The 16,501-nt window shown below is 48.0% G+C and overlaps 1 protein-coding gene across 1 annotated transcript; it reads left to right on the top strand.

Moving 5' to 3' along the window:
• The first annotated feature begins 312 nt into the window (after window positions 1-312).
• ptgs2b (prostaglandin-endoperoxide synthase 2b) lies at window positions 313-5,210 on the top strand. The gene is made up of 10 exons (XM_030372675.1): window positions 313-428; window positions 596-712; window positions 832-975; window positions 1,086-1,229; window positions 1,537-1,718; window positions 1,900-1,983; window positions 2,238-2,484; window positions 2,872-3,158; window positions 3,300-3,447; window positions 3,810-5,210. The coding sequence occupies exons 1-10, from the start codon at window positions 368-370 to the stop codon at window positions 4,223-4,225; spliced, it is 1,830 nt and encodes a 609-aa protein (XP_030228535.1). The 5' UTR covers window positions 313-367; the 3' UTR covers window positions 4,226-5,210.
• The last annotated feature ends 11,291 nt before the right edge of the window (window positions 5,211-16,501 follow it).

Below are 16,501 nucleotides of genomic sequence, written 5' to 3' on the forward strand. Positions count from 1 at the left end.
GCTTCTATCCAAATCGATTTACTGTGAATATTGCGCAGGGATTCCTTAGCAAGGATGCGGATAGAGACCGGTAGAGACCCCATATCGCCAGACTATCAGTAGGCCTAAAAGTAATTAACTGATTATTATATCATCATCCTGATCTTCTTGTCATAGTATAAATAGTTTGGGAAATGTGGTCATTCAACTATTACTGCAGTGTGGAAAATACAAAAACGCAGGTGACGCGCGGGGTGACGCGCGGGGAGGAGTAAGCGCTGATACGACTATATATACCACCGGTCCAGTGGAGCTACCTTCAGCACTATAGGCGTCAAGGAGAAGACAAGACGATACAAGAGGAGACGGAGAAAAAAGTAATTGGAGTATGAATCGAAGTATACTTGCGGTTCTAGTTTTGGCACTGGGCTTTCTTTTCTGCGAAGGGGGTAAGTCGTTCTTTTTCGGTTATTCTTTTTATTTTTTATAAAATAAAAGTTATTTTATAGGCCTTTGTTTATGTTTTTATCACTCACTGTGTATTCTATGTCTGATTACGATTTAAGATAAGAGTTTGCTGAAAAATATCAATTAATTATACCTTCAATTTGACCAGGTACACCATGTTGTTCGGACCCCTGTCAGAACCGGGGCGTGTGCACCGCCATGGGCGCCGAGCGCTACGAGTGTGACTGCACCCGGACTGGATTCAATGGAGAGAACTGCACAAATCGTGAGCCTTATTCATATTTTAGGGGGGAAAAAATAACTTTGATCGTTAATTTAACTAAATTAAAATCACTATCCAAACTTCATTTTTATCATTCATGAATTTATATTCCTCAACTACAGCGGAATTCTTCACCTGGATTAAAATCTCTCTGAAGCCGTCGCCGAACACCGTTCATTATCTTCTCACTCACTTCAAGGGCTTCTGGAACATCGTCAACAACATGTCGGTCCTCCGGGACGCAATCATGCGATATGTTCTGACGTGTAGGTTTAATTAAAACTCCTTCTATTGGCCTCAGCAAAGAACAAAAATACCATTGAGAATATGACCTAATATAAAAGTAATTGACCTTTTCATCTCTCTCTCTCTCTAGCCCGCTCTCACCTCATCGCAAGCCCCCCTACCTACAATTCAGATTATGGCTACAAGAATTGGGAAGCATTTTCAAACCTTTCCTACTACACTCGCACCCTTCCCCCCGTGGCCAACGATTGCCCAACCCCTATGGGAGTATTGGGTAAGGATACCTCTCACCTTTTGAAAACAAGTTCTTTCAGATTCTTTAGCATCAGGCTTCATAGCATTAGATCACACCAGGGACCTGCGGGAAACCGGACGGTTAAACCATTTCTATTTCACTTTCAAATTGAACATTCTAAATTTTAGGAGCTAATTTTCATCAAGTTAGGGTCATTACATAAGTTAGGTGTGTACTTAAAATGTACTTGATACCAAATCTTAGAATAGTGCAGACAAAAGGCAGCCGTTCCCCTTCCTGGTTTCTACCTGTCCCAGCTATCATTTAACCCGTAATTGTTCCACAGGGAAGAAAGAGCTGCCTGATATCAAGATGTTGGCAGAGAAGCTGCTCGTCAGGAAGCACTTCATCCCAGACCCCCAGGGCTCCAGCCTGATGTTCGCCTTCTTCGCCCAGCACTTCACACACCAGTTCTTCAAATCGGACATGAAGAAGGGGCCGGCCTTCACCAAGGCTCAGGGCCACGGGGTAAGAGACTCAGACACATGGAGACACTTCCTCCCAGTGACATGGAGACACTTCCTCCCAGACACATGGAGACACTTCCTCCCAGACACATGGAGGGCAGACAGAGGAGCTCTGCGTAGCACTCGTTAATACAGTAGAACACAACATGAAGAGTGCTGGATTAACCGCCTGCTGTCTCTAGGTGGACCTCAACCACGTCTACGGCGACAACCTCGAGAGACAACACAAGCTCAGGCTGCACAAGGACGGCAAGCTGAAGTACCAGGTAGGGGAAGAGAAACACACCTGGTCCAGACACCAGCCACGCCTTGAATAGACATCCTCCTCCTCCTCCCCCTCTCCTCCTCCTCCTCCTCCTCCTCCTCCTCCCCCTCTCCTCCTCCTCCTCCTCCTCCTCCTCCTCTTCTTCTTCTTCTTCTTCCTGCTGCTCCTCCTCCTCCTCCTCCTCCTCCTCCTCTCCTCCTCCTCCTCATGACGAAGCCCACTCACAACACCCCCCTTCCTCTGCTGCCCTCCCAGGACATTGACGGAGACATGTACCCCCCGACGGTGGCCAGTGTGGGCGCGGAGATGCACTACCCCCCTCACGTTCCCGAGGAGCAGCGCTTGGCTGTGGGCCACGAGGCCTTCGGCCTGGTCCCCGGCCTCATCATGTACGCCACCCTCTGGCTGCGCGAGCACAACCGCGTGTGCGACGTCCTGAGGGGCGTGCACCCGGACTGGGACGACGAGCGGCTCTTCCAGACCACGCGGCTCATCCTGATCGGTGAGTGTTGTTGGGTATTGGAGATGGCCATCCTATCAGAGATGCACAAAAAAGATCAATGAAGTCATTTGATTTTCCAGGTTTAAATTGACATGAAAGAATTCTGCTCCGGGTTTTAAAGAGGCTCTAGGTGCGATGTGAGAGCTAAAATCTGTTTCCATAGCCACCTAATATAGGGTGCGTGCTTGGCTGTGCCTGTAACTGTGTGAGACGTTTTAGATATGTGACTGCTCCCTGCTTATCATTGACCAATCAGGTTTTCTCTCCCCTGACTCAATCACAGAATATGAAATGGTGTATTTCCTAATAAAGGCTCATATCTGCTTGAAGTGTGGCCCTGACTGTCTTGACATCACCCCCCCCCCCCCGCCCTCCTTCCCCCCGCAGGCGAGACCATCAAGATCGTGATCGAGGACTACGTGCAGCACCTGAGCGGATACAACTTCAAGCTCAAGTTTGACCCGGAGCTGCTGTTCAACCAGCGCTTCCAGTACCAGAACCGCATCTCCTCCGAGTTCAACACCTTGTACCACTGGCATCCTCTGATGCCCGAGGCCTTCCACATCGAGGAGCAGGTGTACAGCTACAAGCAGTTTGTCTTCAACACGTCTGTGGTGACCAACCATGGCATCGGCAACCTAGTGGACTCCTTCACCAAGCAGGTTTCTGGAAGGGTGAGCAGCGGGGACTCTTACTATAAGTGGAGCAGGAGCAATGGAAGTGATCGTAGCACTAGCAATATTATGAACAATAGTACTAAAATAGTTTCTTTAAAAGCTTGTGGCTAATCTGAGGACATGTGTGTTGTTTTCCAGGTGGCGGGAGGGCGAAACGTTCCCGGGGCCTTGTTGCACGTGGCCATGAAGTCGATAGAGAACGCCAGGAAGATGCGCTATAAGTCCCTCAACGCCTACCGGAAGCGCTTCTCCATGAAGCCCTACAGCTCCTTCCAAGACCTCACAGGTGAGACACAAGTGCCCAGATTTCACTGGAAGGAATGCGCTGTTGAGGTCACAATACAAATGCAAACATCTTCAGAGAGGCTTCAGTGTCAGCGTTCAGCTCACTGTACACATTGAGATTCAAGCGGATAACGTCAACCCAAAAATGAAGTGTAGATAACAAATGTTACTCTCTGTTTTCCTTTTGATTGGTTCCAGACTCTAGAGCAATGGGTTTCATTTTGGGTTGCATCCTTTCTAGATGGTTTTCAGACTAAAACACGGCGGTGTTGGAATAGCGAGCCGCTCAGCAGCTGCTTTGAGGGACCCAGAGACTTACCGTTGCTCGGTCCTTAACGGTTCCTCCTGTGTTTGTTGCCTTAGGTGAGACGGAGATGGCAGCGGTGCTGGAGGAGATGTATGGACACGTGGACGCCGTGGAGCTCTACCCAGGCCTTCTCGTGGAGAAGCCCAGGCCCAACGCCATCTTCGGGGAGACCATGGTGGAGATGGGGGCCCCGTACTCTCTCAAGGGCCTCCTGGGGAACCCAATCTGCTCTCCGGAGTACTGGAAGCCCAGCACCTTCGGCGGCACTGCGGGCTTCGAGATCGTCAACAGCGCCTCCCTGCAGAGGCTGGTCTGCAACAACGTGCGCGGGCCGTGTCCTCTGGCCTCCTTCCGGATCCCGGACCTGGAGCAGACGGGCTCCGTGGTCATCAACTCCAGCCGGCCGCAGCACGCCCGCACAGGGGAGGTCAACCCCACCGTCATGCTGAAGGAAAGGACTACAGAGCTGTAGTCGTTGGAAACAACTACACCATACAATCTAAACTATGTTTGTATTTATTGATCTTATCCTGTTTTGTTATATTTACTTCATATATATATATATATATATATATATATATATATGTATTTATTTATTTATTGTTTTATTTATAATACTATTTATTACATTGAGGGGAAGACAAAAATGCAGAAGTTTACCTTTTGCGCTCGTAAGGTTATCAGGGAAAACCCAGAGAAGGCCAAGAGTTCTTGTTCCTCTATTTATTGAGGGAGTTCGCCAGGAGTTCCTCTGTGTTGTATCAACACACAATATGTAACGTGAAGAGGATTGCCCTCTTTAAGCCCAAAGCAGGAGAAAACAAACCCCGTTTGGGACATTCATGATAACGTTACCTGATAGAAACTCGGCCCATATTCATTCTTGTGGTCCTAGATTTGTATCCATTCCAACATATGACATGATGATATGTCTGCTTAAAATGGTAAAGTTTGTAATTTATTTAAAAATGTTAAAAATTATATAAAAATAGTTTATTTTTAAATCTCAGCTTTCTAGTTGACAACCTGCCTTTGTTCTGTTTGCCAATGACTAGCATGTACCAGGAAACTACTGCTACATTGCTTCAAATGTATTTATTTGACTTTGTTTTTTATGCAAAATGTTATTTAAATCTTTTTTTAATAGATGTCATTTTGGTAGCCCTACCTGATTAACTGACCTCTGCTAATATCACTGATGTTCACATTCCTTGATACTTGATGTTTTATACTTGATACTTCATTGACATTTTTACTGAACTACTTTAAGTTATATCGCTGCTGGTACTTTTACTTCCTCAGTCTGTCTGTTTAGTTTTTTAATTCATCTCTGTATTGAAACCCCACTAGTCATACACTAGAACTTAAACTTGAATACATTGATTCAAGTTGGAAATGTTAAACTCCATGACTGTTCTAAGGACCATTTTACAGTAAAGAACATTCCATCTGAAATACTTTCGACTCTGTGTCTTTTCTACTTTGAGCCCTGATTCGATGTCTTAAATACTGTCTGCACCCTGGCCAACCGTTGGGAGGTCCTTTGATCCGGCCCGCACTTCAGAGTATTATTGTATGTTGCACTATAAGCAGGTTTAGAGGCTGATATCAACCTGATCCGGCCCGCCCTTCAGAGTATTATTGTATGTTGCACTATAAGCAGGTTTAGAGGCTGATATCAACCTGATCCGGCCCGCCCTTCAGAGTATTATTGTATGTTGCACTATAAGCAGGTTTAGAGGCTGATATCAACCTGATCCGGTTGGCACTTCAGAGTATTATTGTATGTTGCACTATAAGCAGGTTTAGAGGCTGATATCAACCTGATCCGGCCCGCCCTTTAGAGTATTATTGTATGTTGCACTATAAGCAGGTTTAGAGGCTGATATCAACCTGATCCGGTTGGCACTTCAGAGTATTAATGTATGCTGCACTATAAGCAGGTTTAGAGGCTGATATCAACCTGATCCGGCCCGCCCTTTAGAGTATTATTGTATGTTGCACTATAAGCAGGTTTAGAGGCTGATGTCAACCTGATCCGGCCCGCCCTTCAGAGTATTATTGTATGTTGCACTATAAGCAGGTTTAGAGGCTGATATCAACCTGATCCGGCCCGCCCTTTAGAGTATTATTGTATGTTGCACTATAAGCAGGTTTAGAGGCTGATGTCAACCTGTACGCTTCAATGGTTTAGAGGGGTCTGTCTTTGTAGCAGATGGTGAGCAAGATGATGTGAGATAGAGGATGAAGGAGGTGAAGACAGGGGGTTAAATGAAGGCCACCCTGGAGGGGTGGATGAGGAGAGGGCAGAAGAGGAAGGAGAGAGCATTGCAGAGCAGCACTGTGGGCAGAGGGGCTCACCGCTCACCAGAGGGGCTCACCGATCATCAGAGGGGCTCACCGCTCACCAGAGGGGCTCACCGATCATCAGAGAGTCAGTCTTCAGTTAACAGCCCTGGAACATCCCTCAGCAGAGCCACAATATCAATCCCTTCTTGTATATGGCCTTGGCCACATCTACCTTATTTTTCCAAGAACACCTCTTGGGTGCTGGGAAATATTGCTGTGCTAATATATTCCGATCAGGCTGCAGATCATCAAACCGTCAGTGAAACTAAAGCGGTGATTGTAGGGCTTAGATGAAGATAAGGGTCTCACAACAGCACAAGGGCTGCATATCAGTCTTTTTCAGTCAGTCTTTTCAAAACCCACATGGCTGGCACTTTAGCACAGCCCCTGGATTTCCCATAACACCACACACACACACACACACACACACACACACACACACACACACACACACACACACACACACACACACACACACACACACACACACACACACACACACACACACGATGTGTGGGTTAAAGTATTATCCCAGTGTGCATCAATGTGTGGACGCGCGCAGGTCTGCCGGCTTTGAGATGAGAGAGAGGGAGGAACACATCTCTCTTTGTGTGGGTCTAATGAGCGTGAGCAGGTCGCAGGCTCTGTATTGGGACTGGATCAAATCAAGAGATTGCTCACTCGGTCCCTCGCCAGACCGGGAATCACAGTGTAGTCGTGATCCGAAGGCAGGGATAGACCTACGTGACGGCCGGCAGATCGTCGGAGGAGAGCACGGCCACCAGAGGCACGCACGCAGAACAGAGAAGTGCGCAGCCCCTCTGCGGCACGCCACCCACTGGGACCTGGCTGTGCAACAGAACTCCATCGTTTAATTGCGTTTGTATTTATTGTGCACGTTATTACTTTTCATTTCACTTTCCATTCACGGGGGATTTTGCTGAGCAACCGTTAGAAAGTGCGTGTCTGTAAACATCTTCAGTACTTCTGTTCAATGGATGGTTGCGGTTATTGTCTGTGTTGTTGCTGGGTGGTGGCAACACACACAGCAGGGAAAACAAGAACAAATGCTGTCCATCTATATTTCACTGATCCTTCCAATCAACCGCATTGCATCCAGTTGAAGTGCATGGAGCCGAGGGAGGATGAGACCCGAGCTTTGAGGAAGGAGGAAGAAGATAATGAATCCAACAAAGGCTGTGCGAGGAGGCTATAAGGAAGTCGAGAAAAGCAAAAATTCCCCCTTAATCTTCAACCTTCATGTTCAGGTCGAAGTTTCATTGACTGACTGTTAAGTTATTCAAAACCTAGGCCAGTAGGCCTACAGTGTGTTGGGTTATTTTAAGCATGTGTTGAGGTCAGCATTGTTAGGATTGCCCATTAAGTGCTTCTTTCCAAAACAAAAAGTATTAAACTACGACAGAGCACTTAAAGTAGTCAAATTCCAGACAGAATGAGAATGTGATGAGGTCACGGGTGCACGGGGCCCTCTCCTTCATGCGGGGGCTCAGTGTTTACAAACGGGCGGCCTGCGAGAGGTGTAAACGGGGGAGCACGCATCCAACCGGGGGGAGCCATATATGGGTTTATGGTCTCTTACCCGGCCTTACCAGCTGGGAAACACAATTAGAGGAACCCATCTATTGTCTCTAGGTGGATGTCACACACCACCTCAAACTGGACGATACTGAGCTGCTCCTATTTCTAGGGAAGGCCTCTCCCCTTAACGACCTCAACTCCTCATCACCAACACCCACCTGCTAATACACAACCACCGACACACATACACACACAAACACGCAATGCGTAATGATGGTACGTATAAAAGGAGACCTATGATGCCCAACCCTTGTAGTTCACGCTTTGGTCACACACTACCTTCGCTTCAAAGTGTTCCCATATTAGTAATAGGGTGTCTCAGCCTGCACGCAGACCGACTGCACTGCTGTGACACCAAGTCCTGGCATGTCTACCATTGAGCTGTCGTTACTTTGTAAAAAGCTGTCATCTCACTCTTTGTTGTTATGGAAACAATTTGCTTATCAGTGGGTGGTTATTGGAGCCTCTGAAGTGTAACATTTGAATAAAGAAAAAGAGGAAACAGAAGATAGGGAGCCTATTGATAAGCCTTGATAAGTCTCTTTGCTAACTAGTTATGCAAATGCTAGTTTACAGTCAACATATTGTGTGAGATATCCAACACTATTGTACACTGAATAAATAGACCGCAGTGTCAGCATCAGAGGATGAACATAGAAACCAGTCGACTACATTCATGTAGGTGCTGACTGATCCGCATGATCTGTTACTCTTAGAGTCCCCTTACCCTAACCCTACCTCACCCCTTACCCTAACCCTACCTCACCCCTTACCCTAACCCTACCTCACCCCTTACCCTAACCCCCCCTCCCCCCTTACCCTAACCCCCCCTCACCCCTTACCCTAACCCTACCTCACCCCTTACCCTAACCCTACCTCACCCCTTACCCTAACTCCCCCACACCCCTTACCCTAACCCCCCCTCCCCCCTTACCCTAACCCCCCCTCACCCCTTACCCTAACCCTACCTCACCCCTTACCCTAACCCCCCCTAACCCCCCCTCCCCCCTTACCCTAACCCTCCCTCACCCCTTACCCTAACTCCCCCACACCCCTTACCCTAACCCCCCCACACCCCTTACCCTAACCCCCCCTCACCCCTTACCCTAACCCCCCACACCCCTTACCCTAACCCTACCTCACCCCTTACCCTAACCCCCCCTCCCCCCTTACCCTAACCCCCCCTCACCCCTTACCCTAACGCTACCTCACCCCTTACCCTAACCCCCCACACCCCTTACCCTAACCCCCCCTCCCCCCTTACCCTAACCCCCCCTCACCCCTTACCCTAACCCTACCTCACCCCTTACCCTAACCCTACCTCACCCCTTACCCTAACTCCCCCACACCCCTTACCCTAACCCCCCCTCCCCCCTTACCCTAACCCCCCCTCACCCCTTACCCTAACCCTACCTCACCCCTTACCCTAACCCCCCCTAACCCCCCCTCCCCCCTTACCCTAACCCTCCCTCACCCCTTACCCTAACTCCCCCACACCCCTTACCCTAACCCCCCCACACCCCTTACCCTAACCCCCCCTCACCCCTTACCCTAACCCCCCACACCCCTTACCCTAACCCTACCTCACCCCTTACCCTAACCCCCCCTCCCCCCTTACCCTAACCCCCCCTCACCCCTTACCCTAACGCTACCTCACCCCTTACCCTAACCCCCCACACCCCTTACCCTAACCCCCCCTCACCCCTTACCCTAACCCCCCCTCACCCCTTACCCTAACCCTCCCTCACCCCTTACCCTAACCCCCCTCACCCCTTACCCTAACCCCCCCTCACCCCTTACCCTAACCCCCCCTCACCCCTTACCCTAACCCCCCCACACCCCTTACCCTAACCCTACCTCACCCCTTACCCTAACCCTCCCTCCCCCCTTACCCTAACCCTCCCTCACCCCTTTACCCTAACCCTACCTCACCCCTTACCCTAACCCTACCTCACCCCTTACCCTAGCCCCCCCACACCCCTTACCCTAACCCCCCCTCACCCCTTACCCTAACCCTCCCTCACCCCTTACCCTATCCCACTTACTCATTCAAATAGAGTCATGAAAGAACTAAACCACCGAGTGTGAAATGAGGAGATCCCCCATGCTTATAGTTAGAACACACTAACGTTTAAATCACTATATCACTTTCTGTTCACTTTCACCTTTTTAAGGAAATACAATCAAGGCTCTTTACACTAAGTACTGATACAGTCTAAACCCTGGTCACAGTGTAATGCTGATATAGAAATATAACATTTTTTGGAAGACACAATTTGCGGACGACCATAGACTGGGCCAGAGGCCTATTTTATTAAGACATATTTAATTTAACATTGTTTTCAATGCAGGCATCTTAGTTTATCCAAACTAGATGGTACCAGACTCCCTCTGGTGAGACCAGAAGTACAACAATTTGTACTTCAATCTGGACTAACGAGAATGTCGTTGCATGCTTGATTTATTTGTTATAGCGCAGCATAGCAGAACATGCCTGGACAGGATTTAAGACACGATGCCTCAGATCCAGAGACTAAAGTTTCTCCTTCCCCAAACCTGAACAGCAGACGTCCTCCTGAACGTCTCCCCAGAGAACGAGAGAGGTCTCATCGGGCCTCTGCTCACCCTGACAGTGGTCACACCTCAATCCATTTATTTTCGAACCCATCTCCACTTAAGCTATAAGAAATCTTTTGTTTCATGCATGTATGCGGAATGTATGTAGCGTATGAATGAGCCTTGTTTGATGGCTGTCGCTGCTTCTCTCTCTCTCAAACCAAACACCGTCTCTCTCAAACCAGAACATTTTGATCATCAATCTCATATTATTTGCGAGGGCTTTAATCGTTTAATGCAAGATCGGACTGTGAGATGAATAGATGTGGAGTTATTCTTTCTTTATTATTATAAATGTATAGATATATATTTCTTGAGATCCGAGACAATAGGAAACGTGAGCCTTGCACGCCCCAATGTTAAGACGTGTTTTTGAGCCCTTGGTTACTACAAACTTGTAATGAATAACGCAGTGTAATCACAGCCCTGCCCCACGGGCCGGGGAGAGCATTCATTCATTATTAGGTCAGGGCTCACCTCAAAGAGGAAGTAGAATTTGTTGTTTCAAGAACCCGGTTCATGAAAACCAGGGTTAATCATTTGGAGGAAGGAGGAAATCAGTCCAACTTGCTTATGAGCAGAGCCCTGTGATCACTGCATGGTAAATAATAATAACAATAATACTTCATTATATTTATATAGCGCTTTTCAATGGCCCAAAGACGCTTACAGTGAAGGGGGGGATAACTCACCACCACCGTGGTGTCTGGAGTTGTAACTGACAGAGATGTCTCCACCTTAAACAGTTTCTGATGATGATATTTTGTCAACAAATAAAAGCGGCTACACGTCATGGAAATCACCCATAATGCCTCATGCCAACACATACGGGAGATGCCACAGGCCAGTGTACAGAAGCAGAACTACTAAAACAAATGTGCAATTTACACCAGTGTCAATATGTCGAATATATGTTGTAATATATAAATCAAGTTGCAAAAAATAGACAACCCTCCATGCATGGCTGTGTATGCTTGACTCTGTGATGAATATGAACACCACAGAATTGAACCTGCATTGCATTGAACCTAAACAGACGAACCCTTTATGTTCTTGTATGTTCTTGGCAGCTTATTACTATCTACGACAAAGTGCCGTAGTCAGACTGAGATAACGGCAGAGCGTGAAGAAAACCTCAGTGTCTTGGTGAGAGCTGTGCCCAGCTGCTACGAGGTAGACCCTATATGATGAGTCAGGACCAATCAGGCAGCAGGAAACCAAAAGAATACCTGCACTGTAGGGAGGGGGGGGGGCAGGACTGGTTACAAAAAACAAAGTCAAGTCGACTACACAGTCATCACTAAGTGATGGCCAAGAAATAAGTCCTTCATATCCTAGACAAGGGTCCCAAACGGTGGTACTTGCATACAGGGAGATATGTACAACCTATGGGCTTTTGGAGCTGTTAGTAGGCCTATAGGAGTTATTCTCAACTGAAATAATGGAACTACAATTACAGGCAATAATCAATAAGTTGAAAGCCAGGAAGGAGGCACATTACTTACAAATGATGAATGATGATACTGTACAATAATGACTATACCTACATCTTTACCATTTGGTGTACGCAATGACGGGATCCCTTCCTGATTGAGTGATTGGATAATGTATTAAACATCTCTGATTAAATTCAAATGTATATTACTCGTACAGTTTTTTTAAAGGTTAGGTGAAATTGTCAAGGGCTAAGTTGGTAGGCCTATTTCGTGTTCGGTGAATGTGTCACTGATGCTGTTTTGCAGTGCCTCCTAGTGGACATATACTGACATGAATACTATATCCCAAACGGCACAGAGTGGAGAAAGCCCAGCGAGGGCGGGGACGGGGGTGGACGGGGACGGGGGGGGGGGGGGTTGATGGGGGGATTCTGAGTCACCTTTTTTTCTTACATAGGCCCGCTAGAAGTATTGCGTAAAACACACAAACACACACGCATGAGACCGTGCGGAAGGTGATTCAGCGCCTCTGAGTCTCTGAGTTTATGCAAAAACAAAACCACCACGTAATCCGATTGAATCAATTAGTTTACGGTTTCCTGCAACTTTCTCTTCTTTCCCAAGTATATTTGTCATGATGATGTCGTTGATGATGATGTTTATATTTTGTGACATAGTTTCTCTCACTTCATTCTAGTAGGATTCCACTTCATTCACTCAGACGCCGTGTCAGTGAACATCGAAGGTCCCGTTTAGACAACAGTAGCCTACAGGGCCCAGACCCAACACTAACGGTCTATTATTTTAGTCAATGCTATTTCTGATTACATGTTTCAAGCTAACCACAGAGATGCTTCATGAACCACCTCCAGAATGCAAGCTTGTTTACCTTGTGTCTCTGTTAGAATAAACCACGTGTTGAACATTTTTTTTCATCAATACCCATCAACTCACACAAGGTAATCATGTTTTTTCTCCTAAAAAAACGGCTCCTGGAACTGGTTCTGAAAGACTTTGAGCTTAATTGGAGAGCAGTCATGACCACGCCCCTACATCCCATACTGATCTCGGATTGGTTAACCATATCTGCCTTTCCTTCCCTTAACATCACCTCCATAACGACGCCTAATCTCAAAAACTTCCATTATAACAACAGCTGTTTAGCTGCTTGTGAGTGAACGGAACAAAACATCATCATCATCATCATCATCATCATCATCATCATCATCATCATCATCATCCTCATAATCATCATCACCATCTCCCATGCCGTTACTAAACAAAACTCCTGAGTCAGAGCATATACCCATCCTGACCTTCAGACCCTGTAAGAGTGGACTTTCTAATGGCTACTAAGAATGTGTAATGTGACCAAAATATGTTTTATTTACCAGAAACGCAAAACACTGCATGGGTCATATGTCTGCTTATTTATCGTGTGTGTGTGTGTGTGTCTGTGTGTGTCTGTGTGTCTGTGTCTGTCTGTGTGTGTGTGTGTGTGTGTGTGTGTGTGTGTGTGTGTGTGTGTGTGTGTGTGTGTGTGTGTGTGTGTGTGTGTGTGTGTGTGTGTGTGTGTATGTGTGTATGTGTGTGTGTGTATGTGTGTATGTGTGTGTGTATGTGTGTGTGTGTGTGTGTGTGTGTGTGTGTGTGTGTGTGTGTGTGTGTGTGTGTGTGTGTGTGTGTGTGTGTGCCTCTCCATCCCTACACAGCGGGACCTATAGAGGGCCTATGGAGGGCCTATAGAGGGCCTATGGAGGGCCTATGGAGGGCCTATGGAGGGCCTATAGAGGGCCTATGGATGGCCTATAGAGGGCCTATGGAGGGCCTATAGAGGACCTATGGAGGGCCTATGGAGGACCTATAGAGGACCTATGGAGGGCCTATAGAGGGCCTATAGAGGGCCTATGGAGGGCCTATGGAGGGCCTATAGAGGGCCTATGGAGGGCCTATAGAGGGCCTATAGAGGGCCTATGGAGGGCCTATAGAGGGCCTATGGAGGGCCTATGGAGGGCCTATAGAGGGCCTATGGAGGGCCTATGGAGGGCCTATAGAGGGCCTATGGAGGGCCTATGGAGGGCCTATAGAGGGCCTATAGAGGGCCTATGGAGGGCCTATAGAGGGCCTATGGAGGGCCTATAGAGGGCCTATGGAGGGCCTATAGAGGGCCTATGGAGGGCCTATAGAGGGCCTATGGAGGGCCTATAGAGGGCCTATAGAGGACCTATAGAGGACCTATGGAGGGCCTATGGAGGGCCTATGGAGGGCCTATAGAGGGCCTATGGAGGGTCTATAGAGGGCCTATGGAGGGCCTATGGAGGGCCTATAGAGGGCCTATAGAGGGCCTATAGAGGGCCTATGGAGGGCCTATGGAGGGCCTATGGAGGGCCTATAGAGGGCCTATGGAGGGCCTATGGAGGGCCTATAGAGGACCTATAGAGGGCCTATAGAGGGCCTATGGAGGGCCTATAGAGGGCCTATGGAGGGCCTATACAGGGCCTATGGAGGGCCTATGGAGGGCCTATAGAGGACCTATGGAGGGCCTATAGAGGGCCTATAGAGGACCTATAGAGGGCCTATGGAGGGCCTATAGAGGGCCTATAGAGGGCCTATAGAGGGCCTCGGACCTATGGAGGCCTATGGGGCGCTGTGTTGATGCTACGGAAGGCCTCCTGTCTGACAGTACATCACTGAGGTCTAATCAGCGCAGGCCTAACAGAGCTGCTGCCCTCCTCATGTACCTGAGGAATGCAGCGTCACCAAGTCATGACTCAATGTATGAACAAACTGTATCCTGGACGGATGAGTGAACACATCGTCAGCGGTCCCAGTGCGGCTGTGCACTGCCGGCCAACTCCTGTATTCTCATGGTTCTTTAACGTATCAACACTGTTAGTATTACCAACGAGAGGAGTGATAGTATTACTATATATGTTAGTAGGACAGTGACGTACTGAGGGGCCGTATTTGCAGCATGACCCACATCCTTTCTTTCCAGTAAGGGGACGTCATCCAGCATATGGCCGACGGGAGGCCCCTGTGTGGGGGGCCCCTGTGTGTGGGGCCCCTATGTGGGGGGCCCCTGTGTGGGGGGCCCCTGTGTGGGGGGCCCCTGTGTGTGGGAGGCCCCTGTGTGTGGGGGGCCCCTGTGTGTGGGAGGCCCCTGTGTGTGGGGGGCCCCTGTGTGTGGGAGGCCCCTGTGTGCCCCACATTGAACCACACCATGGTTTAGTCACTTTGTAATTCTAGTGTGATCTAGTATGATGCCATGGCATACTAGACAATGATCTCAGATTTATATGATGTCATCATGATGACATACTAGAAATGTGGCATTGTAACATACAGTATCATTTCAACTAGTCATGTCCTCTGAGTCACTATCCCACAACTGCCGCGCTTAATTGGTCATCTTGATTCGGATGAAATCGGTTGGGCACATTCACAGGACCCTGATGTTGGGAAAACTAGTTTCATATCAGCTCCCCACCCCTCATCAGCGTTACATCTTGGGAGACACATGAGCAGGGGCGATTCTAGGGAGTGTGGGGGCCCTAGGCAGAGGATTGTTGACGGGGGGGGGGGGGGGGGGTATGGAGCGATTTATTTTTTTATTTTTTTGGCTCTAGGGGGCCCCCTAGTAGTGGCCCGGGGCCCCAAGCAATTGCGGGGCCCCAGGCAATTGCCTGGTATGCCTAATGGGATGCAGCGCCTCTGCACATGAGCAAATGATCCATTGTAGGGTGGACTCAAACTTTGTTCTCTCCCTTCCCTGAGAGTGCACGCCGCATTGTTCTAATACTATTATCCATGTTTATTGTTTAGTGTGCGTCCGTTCAACCTGATTGGATGGGTATTTGTGATGATATTCATTGATTTGTTTGTACATGTTTTGTGTTGAATCATTGCTACTACTGTTGTGCAACTAATTTCCCCTCTGCCCGACGAAAGATGCACTCTATTTGGAGGGTTTTGAAGCGAGATTATCAACGCCCATGATAATAGGAACTGGGCGATTATCTCATAATTGATCACCTTATCGTATTCGTGGCATGCAACATAGAACGTACATAAAGACATACATGACCAGACCTTTAGCTTACCTGAAAGCTTCCCATGGAAGGGGGGGGGGGGGGGGGGGGGGTAAGCTCTCCAAGGGAGCTTGGTATTGCATTCCTCTCATTCCTCCTGAAGGCTTGGCCGCTGAGTGCTCGGAGGTGTGCCATGCGGGGCTTTGCGTGGGAGCAGACAGGTGAGGCAACGGCCTTCCTCTAAAGGCCTCCCTCCTCCGACCTCAGGGACTTCCTCCCTGGGTCTGAAAGCCCCCAAGCCTCGGTTGTGAGTTGAGATAACAGATTATAAACGTCATCATACATTGATACAATTGCAGAAGGTCAAAATCAATTAAAAACTAACACATATGTTCTAACGTGATGTATTTGCAGGAGTGTGACCTCAATGAGGTTGATTTAAAAAAAACTATATTTTTGTTTATCAATTAGTTTTAGGAAGCATCAAATGGGCGTTTTAATTAAAGCTGATCCAAAGTGCTTGACATGCTAAACATAAAAAGGTAATTAACAGCAGAAAGCTTACTTACTACCTCTAGTGGTCACATAAGGTACTTCATGTAAACTGCATCAGACGGGGCTTTGAGTATATACGAACAGATACAGAGCAGGAATAGATACAGAAGTTACACATAATCCAATGGATGGGTTCTCAGAAATCAGTTTTTCTCAGATGAA

This window comes from Gadus morhua, chromosome 12 (genome assembly GCF_902167405.1).
Source record: "Gadus morhua chromosome 12, gadMor3.0, whole genome shotgun sequence".
NCBI lineage: Eukaryota > Metazoa > Chordata > Actinopteri > Gadiformes > Gadidae > Gadus > Gadus morhua.

Excerpts from the sequence above, each read along its gene's own strand:
- ptgs2b (XM_030372675.1), top strand. The coding sequence starts at position 368 with ATGAATCGAAGTATACTTGCGGTTCTAGTTTTGGCACTGGGCTTTCTT. Across the intron at positions 1,984-2,237 it reads ACGGCAAGCTGAAGTACCAG|GACATTGACGGAGACATGTA; the intron begins GTAGGGGAAGAG and ends CTGCCCTCCCAG. Across the intron at positions 2,485-2,871 it reads CACGCGGCTCATCCTGATCG|GCGAGACCATCAAGATCGTG; the intron begins GTGAGTGTTGTT and ends TTCCCCCCGCAG.